A 12,307-nucleotide genomic window follows, 5' to 3' on the forward strand; every position below is an offset into this window, starting at 1 on the left:
TTTATTTTTGGGACAGAGAGAGAGACAGAGCATGAATGGGGGAGGGGCAGAGAGAGAGGGAGACACAGAATCGGAAACAGGCTCCAGGCTCCGAGCCATCAGCCCAGAGCCCGACGCGGGGCTCGAACTCACGGACTGCGAGATCGTGACCTGGCTGAAGTCGGACGCTTAACCGACTGCGCCACCCAGGCGCCCCGTGATTCAGCAACTTTTAACAGCCTTTGGCTGATACGGTTCTTTTCACAATTATACAAACAAAATAGCCATAAAACAAGAAATTTATTGAATACTTAACCCATTGTAGAAATTAGTTTGATCTGTGGATCCACAGGGAGAGGCTGTATCCTGAATGGATAACTCTTTTTAACAGAATAATCCTGAAGCAGAAGAACTAAACCAACCCGCAGACTTTTATACCACTCAGGACACAGGGCATTCCACATGATCACTGACACTGTGCCTGAACTGTCAGCCACTTCCAAAAAGGTCTAGAAAAAAAAGAGTAAAAAAGCACATGCGTGTTTGTTACTTTTATCTACAGGGTATTCTAATTTTAAGAATGAGAAAGCAAAACTACAGGGGAATGACTGAATAAGTTATTACATGGTACAATCTATAACTATGCAAAGTTATAAATGAAGGATTTTTAGTGATAGAAAATACTTAAGGAAATGTTAAATAATATAAAATTGTATATACAATATGATTTCCATTTTGTAAGATAATTTATCATATACTCATGCAATATATTATATGCATACATATACATATAGATGTGATCTATATTACATACATACGATATATGTGTGTAAACATGTGATATGTTCATATGAAAAAAGGGGATGAAACACTTTAATATTAACAGTGACCCTCTCTGGTAGAATTTGGGGTGATATTTTTTCAGCTTTATTTATACTGCTTTCTACATTTCCAAATTGCCTCCAAGTATGTATAACTTTTATAATGAAAGCTTAATAAAACACCTAAAATAATTCTTGACAACATGTGAAAATACAGTAAAACGTTAGGTAAAAAACAAACAGGACAGAAATCAAGGAAGTAGTTCTCATTGGCATTATAGAGCACAGAGAGTCAAGATAACAGAAAAGTATCAGCTACATTTGACAATTAAAAGGTCTCTAGTGAATGCCCAGCTGAAGAAAAAAGCCAAACCAATTGTGTTGAGAAGTAAATAGGAGACAAGGAAGTGAAAATATCTAGTGGAGACTACTTCAAGGAGCCTACCAGAAGAAAAGGAGAGAGGGAATAGAGGAGTCCTGAGGTCAAAGGAGATTTTTTCATTTTTTTAAATGAAAGTCCAGAGTATGGCTATATGCTGGTGTAGAAAGCATACTAGTGAAGAAAAGGGTGAAGATACAGAAAAAAGTATGAAGTAGACCAACTGAATCAGGGAACTAAAAAGGTGCCAATACAGAAATAATTTCTTTTTGTACAAGAAATTACATAAAAATAATACCCTGAAACACACATTTATGTAAATTATAAATTATTAAATTACATTTATAAAATATAATTTGAACATAAATTATCCTAATAAGGAGTCAGGTCTGTAAGCTATAACCTATAAATGTTACATTAACATGTCATATGTTAATCATGATTTATACCTGGTATGGCTCAATCATCTTTTTATCAGGTTTTCCATAGTATCGCAGTTTGGATTTATGCAAGATTCTCACAAGCAATGCAGGAAAATTCCTTCTGTTAGACCAGGTCATCTCAAGGTGAGAAAGTGAAATTATTTTGGTATCTAGAATAAAAAAAAATAGAATAGAAAAAAATCCTACTTAATATGTCATGGTAATTTAAAATTTCTGTTTTCATGGTTAAAAATGGTAGCGACATCATCCCTAAAGCAACTCCTTCTCATCAGCTAAGCCAGTCTATATACTTCTCATATAGAACTTAATAATACCCATTATCCTTAATAATAATAGCTAATATATAAATATGCCTTACTATATGCTGGGACAAAGGTAAATATCTATATTAACTAACATAGTGTTCCATCTCGAATGCCCTCCACTTTGTCAAACTGGGTAATTGCTTCCTGAAAGACCTGAATCTAAACTCATCCCCCACTAGGTGGGGGGAATGGGTGAAACAAATAAAGGGGATTAAGAGAACACAGATCCTGATGAGTATCAATAAATGTACAGAATAGTTAAATCATTATATTGTACACCTGAAACCAATATAACACCATATGTTAATTATACCTTAATAAACTCATCTCCCTTAAGAAATTTTGTGGGAAAAACTCAATACCATGGAATGTTTTCCCACTACTAAGGACTTACATATTTAACTTATACAATTGTTTCATGACATATTTCTGTATTGCCCTCATCGTGGTTTCATGTGTAAGTTCTATATTTCCCAAACATGCCAGACATAGTCCTGCATTAGGGCCTTTGCATTTGCTGTTCCCTCTGTCTGGAATGCCTTCTTCTTAGACACCAGAGTGACTTCCCTCCTCCTCTCCTTTAGGTTTTGCTCAAAGGTCACTTTCCCAGTGATGTTATTCCTTACTACTCTACTGTAAACTGATCCCTTTACTTACTCCCCTTCCCATCTTATTTTTCTACATAGCACTTATCTTCTCATACACCATACAATTTACTTTGAAATTTTAATCTCCATGCCTGCTGGCAAGTACAAAAATTGCTTAAAAGCTATTCACCATCTTTAAAGATTAACTTGTATTTTTAATTTTATTCTTCCTTGAGTTAAGAGAGGTTCCATCTGCATTCCTCTCTACAATTTTGCTCCCTTACAGGCCAGTCTCAATTTTTAAAACTTGAATTTGTATTTGTTCAATATTTTATTTCACAAGGTACCCCCACTCCATTTTTATTTACATAATATATCACTCAACATTTTGGCATGAAACCGTACTTGTAATTTCTTTTTAATAAGAATTTAAATGGAATGTTGTAGTTATACCTGTATCATAAAAAATACTATTTTTAGAGTTAGGCCATCTTGTATAATTTTCCTTGTAGATTCTTCCAAAATATTAATAGCCCAGAATCATAGGTCCCAATATTTGAACTGACATTAAGTGATTTCCTTTTTAGTTAGATCAGACAAATTGTGGATCAGATGTGAATTATCTGGAATGTATGTAGAACACTCTTGATCGAGGAAGGCACATATACCTTCACCGATTAGAATAAATTCAAGAGTTATATGCTTTTGTAAACCAGAGTTCTAAGAGCCCCTGCTTCTGCTATAATTGGATCCAGAGAGTTAGCTGTGATCAGACATCTGCCTGATTAATGTTTTCCCAGTTTGGATTTTTAACTCGCAAACTCCATAGAATATACATGTCTCTCAAATCCAAAAAGAAATTATAGGCTATACATAGACAATGAAGAATCTGTATAAATTCATAGAAATGTGTTCATTACAAAAAGAATGAAAATAAATAGATACCCAATATAAAATGTTAGATAGTAAGCAATAGAACAGTGATTCTCAAACTTTCTGGTCTCAGAAAGCTTTTACATTCTTAAAAATTACCATAGCCCTCAAAAAGCTTTTATTTATGTGGGTATTATCTATCAACATTTGCCATATTATGAAGCAAAACTAAGAAATAAAAAATTATTCATAACTCCTTTAAAATAACAACAAACCTATTATGTATAATATATATGTATGTTTACACACACACACACATGACTATTTTCTAAAACAGAAAATGTAGTGAGAAGAGTGGTACTGGTTTACATTTTTGTAAATATTTTTAGTGTCTAGCTTAATAGAAGACAGCTGGATACTCCTATTTTTTTGGCATTCAGTCTGTTCCAATGTCACATATCATGTAGCCTCTGGAAGACTCCACTGTATACTTTCATAAAATTAGAGTGATAAAAGGTAAATGAATATCATAAAAATAGTTTTGATGTTGTGAATACCTTGAAAAGGTCTTGGGGGACACCTCTCGGGGTCCTTAAACCATACAATGAAAATCACTGCAAAAGAACTAACCTAAGGAATGACAAAAGGAATAAAGATAAAAGCTGAAAATAAGGTATTAGAAAAAAGAACTGTTAAATCCAATTCGTTGGAAAAATTAATGAAAAGGTAGATCTCTGACAAGTGCAATCATGACGAAAGAAAACAAAAATATGTTTGAAATGTGATCAACTATAAATCTAGAGAAAAATATTGTTATATATGATTACATATCACTAAACTTGAAAATACCAGTGAAATAGATAATCTTCTAGGAAAATCTGAATTATCAATATTGCCTCAAGAAGCAGAAGAAACCTAGAATACGTCAATAACCATGGAAGAAAATGAAAAAGTTCACAAATAATGACCTCCAAAAATGGTACCAGGTTCTAACAATTAATTTTGAAAACATAGATAATTCCTGAAAAATTATGACAAAAGTAGTACAAAGGGAAAAAAACCTATAAATCCAAATCATTTATGATGGCAAATATCCTAAATCAAATACTTTCAAATCCAATAAAGCAGTATGCCAAATTGCTTCATGACCAAGTAGAGTCCTAAACACCTTGTATTGTTCAGGAGGAAGATACAATAAGTTGTGAGTAATCCTGGAGACTGGCACAAAAATCTTAAGTTTAAATAATTTTGTTAAAACATTAAGGGAAGCCACTAGGAAAATACAAATTAATGGATAACTTCTAAAGCACTAGAAGAAAAAAATTTAAATCTTGCAAAAGTAAAAAAAAAAACATCATAAAGCAAGGTGTACAGTAAACATAAAGTAGTTTTGCAAGAACAGGTACAAACATCAGTAATGACTTTAAATTTAATTGTGGATTAAATTTATCTCTTAAATGAAAAAGAACTGTTTTGGGTCAAAAACACAAAATCTTAGTTATATATTTCTTTAAAAAGACAAATGTAAAACAAAATAGAAATGAAAGGATGGACAAAGATACATACACTAGGTCAGTTCTCAAAATGTGGCATTTGTACCACCAGTGGATGGTGAGGCCCTACCACAACCTACTCAATCAGAAACTGGTTGGGGGGCCAGAAATCTGCATTCTAAAACACTTTGGAAGTGATATGGATGCCTATTCATGTTTGAGAACCACTGAACCAAATGTCAACTAAAAGACAGCAGTAGTAAATAGATCTACCAGACAAATTAGAATTCCAAACACAAAAAAAGGACAAAGAGACAAACTGCAAACTGATAAAGGGTAAAACCCACCAACAAGATATTACTATGTTATGAAATGAACATTGTAGTAACGCCTAAATCAAAAATTTTTAGAAATACAAGAAGAAATTAACAAAATCACTGTCAAAAGAGAAGTCAATATTCCTCTCAAAGAAATGGGCAAGTAAAATACATTTAATGATAAGAATATGGAATACTTCAATTAAATTTTTAAAACTTGGTATAATAGGGACTTTGTACCTAATAAGTAAACCTTTTCTAAAAGTTTGAGGGTTGAAGAGGAACTCAAATTTAAAATCAGAAAATATGAGTAATGAGTGAAAAAAAATCTCTACACTTCAAAACCTGGGGTATACAGCCAAAGCAATATCCATGGGAAATTTCAGAATTTTAAAAAGCTTTTCAAAGAAAGAAACAAGGAAATAAATGAATCAAGCATTAAACTCAAGAACGTAGTACCAAAAAAATATGAACAAAGGAAAGTAAAAGATAGCAGAAATAAAGTAAAAAATATCTCCCGGATATACACTTAACTAGTAAAGCCCAAAGTCTTTTTTTTTTTTTCAACGTTTTATTTATTTTTGGGACAGAGAGAGACAGAGCATGAACGGGGGAGGGGCAGAGAGAGAGGGAGACACAGAATCGGAAACAGGCTCCAGGCTCTGAGCCATCAGCCCAGAGCCCGACGCGGGGCTCGAACTCACGGACCAAGAGATCGTGACCTGGCTGAAGTCGGACGCTTAACCGACTGCGCCACCCAGGCGCCCCCCAAAGTCTTTTTTTAAAAATACCAATTAAACACACAAGCCCCTGGCAAGGCTGATCATAAAAAAGGTGAGCACACAGGGTCCCCTGGGTGGCTCAGGTTAAACGTATGACTTTGGCTCTAATCATGATCTCACAGTTTGTGGGTTTGAGCCCTGCATAGGGCTCTGTGCTGCACAGCCTAGAGCCAGTTTTGGATTGATTCTCTGTCTCCCTCTCTCTCTGCCCCTCCCCTGCTTGTGCTGTGTCTCTCTCTCTCTCTCAAAAATAAACATTAAAAAATTTTTTTAATAAAAAAAGGTGAACACACAAACATGAGGAATGTAATAGAGGATGAAACAAGAGTAAAATATTTTAAAAATATAAACTAAAATTTAAATTATATATGCATATAAATTATATATATATTAAATTTAAATTAAAGTGTAAAACTACTGCATACAACGTTGAGATCTAGTGAAATGAAATTTCTTAGTAAAATATCAACTCTCAAAAATGGACTCAAGAAGAAGCATTATTGATTTCATTAATTTTTCTACAGGAAATTGAAAAGGAGTCATTCTTCTAACCCCCAATACTGGCTCAAGGCCCCAGGTTCAAATAGTTTTAGGGGTAAATTCTACCAAACCTTCAGTGAACAAATGATTTTAAGTAGCGAAAAATAGGCAAGTTTCCCAATTCATTCTACTAGGCCAATATTAATTAACCCAATATCAATATTGGACTAAAATAGTAACCCCTTTTAAAAATAAAATCTATGGAACAAATTTGCTTTAAACATACAGATGTAAATATAACAACCATGACCAAGTAGAGATATAAAAGTGGTTCAACATCAGAAAATACATTAATGTAATTTATGCATTCTTTTATTCAACACTTCCTGAATGCCTACCATGTGACACTGTTCTGGGTATAAGAGAAATGCCCCAGAATCATGACAAAAAGAAAGTCCTTACCCTCAGCAATTTCATAAACCAATGGGAGAAAAAAGGAAAACAACAGATATAATAATTTCAGTGTTATCAATTCTATGAAGAGCATTTCCGTGGTGATGTAATAAGTGGGGAGGGAATACATATCTAAACAGCCCTTTTCTAACCTGTTTTATAAATTTGAGTTGAAACCTGAGGATGGAAAGGAACTTTCCAGGAGGAAAAAGGAGGAGCAATGTACTTGACGCAGGAAAGAGTGAGGAGGTTTGAGACCAAAATGAAGGCTAGTATTTCAGAAACAAAATGGTGGAGGGGAGGGGTTAGAGAGGTGAGTAAGGGGGTTCCGTAGGGCCGGGGTCTGCAAACTACAACTCATGAGCCAAATCCGGCTTACTGCCAGTTTCGGTAAATAAAGTTCTATGGTAAAACAGCCAAACCCAATCATTTACATATCACCTATGGCTGCTTTCCCTATACCAGGGCCAAGTTGAATAGCTGTGACTGGAGACCACATGTGTGGCGAAGAAAAAAAATTTACTATGTGGCTATTTAAAGAAAGTTTGCTGATGCTGCATGGCCTCGTGCATGCGTTAGGAGGTCTGGAATGTCGTCTAACTGCAATGGGGAGACACTGGAGAGATTTAGGCAGGAGTGACATTACCTAACTTCCATTTTGAAAAGCGGTCTTTAGATCACATTATTTGTTACCTTTGGAGTAAGGTATTGACCAGGAGAGGGCATGAGGGAGACTTATGAAATGCTTCAAATGTTCTGGATCTTGATCTGGGAAGATGGTTATCAAGATTTACTTTTAAGCTGTATTTTTTTTTTTTTTTTTGGTATTTCAAGCTGTATTTTCAAGACTTTTCCACTTTACTCTGTACACATCATGCCTTAATATAAAAGTTTTAAAAAGCACAAAAAATGCACTATAACCAAAGTTAAGAGAAAAGGGACAGAGTGTGAGAAAGCAACTTGCAATATATAGCACACAAAAAACCTCAATACCCATTAGCAAAGAAATGAGAAAAATCAAAAGATATAATTTAAAAATTAGTACGATATGGGGAAATGGGCACTCATATATATGTTAGTGGGAATGTAAATTAGGAAAACCTTTTCAGAAGATGATTTGTCAATATCCATTAAATTAAAAAATGTAAAATACTCTGTAAACTAGCAATTTCACTTCTAGGAATCCATCTATTTAACAGATATACTTGAACATAATGAGCAAGTATGTGTATATCCTAATGATGCTCAGTGTGGATCTAAAACAGAAAAACCAGTAACTGCCTAAAATTGATAATTACCTATTCACATTGTCATGATCATATAAATTATGGTACACTCATCCAAGGGAAGTATATATATGCAGATGTACATTAAAGACGCTTAATGTGTAAACACCAAATCATGCCATGCCACAGAATATTTTTTTTTCAATGATACATACCAAACTGCTGAACGTTTGGAGTTTTAAGAGGAAAGTTGAAGGCACTGGAGGAGGTAAAGGGGTCTTTCACTCCACCCCAACATTTTATTATTAAAAATTTCATACAGCAAGCCTGAAAGACCACCAATATATACCTACTTCTAAATTTTGTCATCAAAATTTTACTATACTTGGGTCTTGCATTTTTAATACAATATACGTTTTTATGTTTATACAAATAATGGACTTTTAATATTATTTTGTGCAAATGCATTTGCTTTTCAGTCTATAATGCTTTTTTTTCTAGTCAACAATATACTTTTAAATATACAGTTTGGCTTTTTAGCACATGGACATTGCCTTTTGTAATAAAAATATGGTTTGAATAATGAATAGATATTACTTTCAAGAAAAAGATTTTTACAAATTATTATTCCCCTCTTAATTCTTCTAGACACCAATTTTTCATTTATATATTCCATCCTAAAAATAAAAAATGATAAGCACTTAAGAGGTAGTAATGCACTACTGTCTTATTCCATACTTGAGATAAAATTAATTCCATTACTGCATCCCTGAAATGACTATCTTGCTTTTAAAGCTTAAGTTATTTAAATCATCCTTGTCTACACATTTCTGTATTTTCCCCTTATAATTGGATATTAGTTTAGCTGCCTATTTTTGACCCACCTTTTCACTTTCAAGCCTGTTGCTGTTACACGTCATAGTAAGATCATATATGAGCTAATATTATGACTGCAATGTAAAAAAAAAAACCTGAAAAGCAGTAAATGTAGAAAATTATCATCTATCTTCCTCCAGTACTTGCACTTTTATTTTTTTGTGTATTATTTGTTCCCCATCCCATACGTGTACATGCCTATAGTACTATCATTCCCCTTCCATCTCTGATAAAATATGTTTTACATCAGTTGCTGATGATGAACAGGCATTTTCACGTTAACTGCCTACTTCTGGTACTGAAGAATTAAACTTCTCAGTATTGTCTGTGATACGTAATAGGAAACATAAGAATGAAAATTCCAAGCCTGCCCACAAAAATCACACGCTCAAAAAAAGCAATATTTACATAACTGCTACAAAGACATAAAGATGGCGTTTCATTAATGCAAATTATTAAGGAATAAATCACGGAATATCCGTTTTTGAATCACGGTTAAAACGCACAAACCCACAAATATTTATGCCTTTCATGCCAATTTCAAATCTATATACTCGCCAACCAACACAGTGAGTACTATTTCCACAAACGGAACGAAACGAAGATTAAACCGTAGGCAAACGCACACACGCTATGTGTGCCAGATTAAATTTGAGATGTATTCAGACACTTCCTGAATGGCCACTTGAACAATCAAAGCAATGACGGGTTGCGCAAATTTTCATTAAGCGAGTGCCAATCTGACATTGACGAAAACTTGTCTATTTCCACTCGTGGCTTGAAATGAACAATACCAACGCACCCCCGTTTCCTTTCCCATTAACGCAAGCTCCCGAAAACTATTTCTTAACCCCTCCGTCATTCCCTCCAATTACTTACTGTTAAAATTGTGCTCCTCAGGTTGCTTGTTGGTTAACCAAATATCTCCATATGGATCTTCGTTATTCCACAGGGCCAGGTAATGACTCTTCCCGCCTCTTAAAGGCCTCTCGGGTACCTCCTCGTGCGCACTGTTTCTGAATGGAGTTTCTAAAGAAATATCCTCTAAGGTCTCCCCACAGTGGACGTTATCTATGCACAGGATCCCTTGGCCTAATCTTTTCTCATTGTAAAGACACGAGACTCTGGAAATTTTCATTTCTATGCCGACTTTAAGAATATTTTTATACACGAGAAAGTTCAGGCTGGGGTCCAGGTAGCACTTCTCCTGGTATACCCCGTCTGAGATCGTCACATCATAGCAGTAAAGGGGAGGTTTCGGTATTGTGTCGCGTGGTTCATCCTCTAACAGGTATCTCTGGACGGCCAGCACAGCGACAGGCACCACCTCCGAGGGGGTGACCCACTGCAGAGGTGAATCCGTTATTTGCTCAAGAACCTTTTGGATCCAGGACCTGCGCCCTTGGGCACCGGCCCTTCGGATTACCCCTCCCGGGACCCCAGCCCGATTTCTCTCAGGGTTCGGCAAATCTAGCCCAGCATGTGAGGGGCCGGCCTGAGGCTGACCTAACTCACCAGACATTTTTAGGTAACTGCGTACGCTCCTTACTCCCCAAAGCTAGTCTGTCCCGTCAGAAGCTGAGAGACCAGGAAACCGCGCGCTAGGCGACGATCACTACTCTGATCCCGCCGACTGGTAAGGCTCCGCCCCGAAGCCAGGCTGTGAAGACGTTCCGCGCGCGCGCGCGCGTCAGCCCTCTAGCCCCACCCCTCTCTCGGCTAGCTTCCAACTCACAAGCGCTGCTACTAGGCAATCACACGCGCGGTTACGTAGCAGATCCTCCCACCTGGTGCTTGCCTGAAAGTCTGGGGGGAGGGGAGGGAGGGGGAGAAAGCGTTGGTCGCCATGGTTCCCAAAATGTAGCAGGAGGGAGGGGGAGGAGCGCTCTGAGCTCTTCTAGAAAGGAGGGTGCTGAGAGGCAATGGAAGAGAGAAAGTGTCTGGCAGCGGGCTATGTAGTCGTAGCTCAGGTGTTTGGGGGTTTGGGCCTTGGGCCAGCTACAGAAAGTAAATTAGAGTTCATTAATATACATGAATGTGATACCACAAGTCTCGTACACTATGAACGGAACCAGGTAATGTATGCACAGCCTTCAGGAAAGACGCTCGCACAAAAAGTCCTCCCTAAACCTTAGTTGCTGTTGCTGTAAGCATTATTAGCATAATTGTCTGTAGTGACTCCCTAAGTGCAGGGTTGGTGAATTAGTGATTAAGTGCAAATGAAAACAGAAAATTATAGAACTGGCTTGGTAAAGAGCTGTCTTTAGAATTCTTAAAACGTATTTATGTTTTATACAATAACTGGTGTAACAGAGGGCTAGGGTATAGAATGTCAGAAACTGCATTTCTAAACTACAAGGAATGTATACAGAATGAATGTAAAGTGAAAAAGCTGATAACAATAGTCCAAATTAAAAATAAGATATTTACTACATGTCCCCACGTGTGCTAGTATAAAGGCATAACTCTAAGATGTTTCAGGTTTGGTTCCAGACCACTGCAATGAAGTGAATATCGCCATAAAGCGAGTCAAATGAATTTTTTGGTTTCCCAATTCATATAAAAGCTATGTTTATACTATACTGTAGTCTAGTAAGTGTGCAATAGTATTATGTCTAAAAAGAACAATGAACATACCTTAATTTAAAAATATTGCTAAAAATTGGGAGGTGCCTGGGTGGCTCAGTCAGTTAAGCATCTGAGACTTGGGCTCAGGTCATGATCTCCCGGTTTGTGGGTTTGAGGCCCCTGTCAGGCTCTACACTGACAGCGTGGATGGAGCCTGCTTGGGATTCTCTCTCTCCCTCTCTTTCTGCCTCTCCCCTCCTCTCCCTCTGTCTCTGCCCCTCCCCTGCTCTAGCTTGCTCTGTCTCTCTCTGTCTCTCAAAATAAATAAATAAACATTTAAAAATTGCTAACCATAATCTGGGCTTTCAGTAAGTCATAATCATTTTGTTGATTGCCTCATTGTTGATGGCTGCTGACTGATCAGGGGTTAATGGTTGCTGGAGGTTGGGGTGGCTGTGACAATTCCTTAAAATAAGACAACAATGAAGTTTGTCCCATTGATTGACTCTTCCCTTTCATGAATGATTTCTCTATAGCATGAGATGCTGTTTGATAGCATTTTACCTACAGTGGAACTTTCAAAATCAGAGTCAATCCTGTCAAACCCTGCCACTGCTTTATCAACTAAGTTTATGTAATATTCTAATTTTTTAAGTGTTTATTTATTTTTGAGAGAGAGACAGAGCGTGAATGGGGAAAGGCAGAAAGAGAGGGAGACACAGAGT

The 12,307-nt window shown here is 36.4% G+C and overlaps 1 protein-coding gene across 1 annotated transcript in view; it reads right to left on the reverse strand.

Moving 5' to 3' along the window:
- Nucleotides 1-10,654, reverse strand: part of RADX (RPA1 related single stranded DNA binding protein, X-linked) — a 102,375-nt gene extending 91,721 nt beyond the window's left edge. Inside the window, exons 1-3 of the mRNA XM_040468379.1 lie at nt 9,894-10,654; nt 1,629-1,771; nt 296-488 (exon numbers count right to left, since the gene is read on the reverse strand). Of these exons, the coding sequence (XP_040324313.1) occupies nt 296-488; nt 1,629-1,771; nt 9,894-10,536 (979 nt within the window). The 5' untranslated portion in view covers nt 10,537-10,654. The remainder of the gene's footprint in view (nt 1-295; nt 489-1,628; nt 1,772-9,893) is intronic.
- Nucleotides 10,655-12,307: the final 1,653 nt, after the last annotated feature.

This window comes from Herpailurus yagouaroundi, unplaced genomic scaffold, assembly GCF_014898765.1.
Source record: "Herpailurus yagouaroundi ecotype Mexico unplaced genomic scaffold, PumYag 67700, whole genome shotgun sequence".
Classification (NCBI taxonomy): domain Eukaryota; kingdom Metazoa; phylum Chordata; class Mammalia; order Carnivora; family Felidae; genus Herpailurus; species Herpailurus yagouaroundi.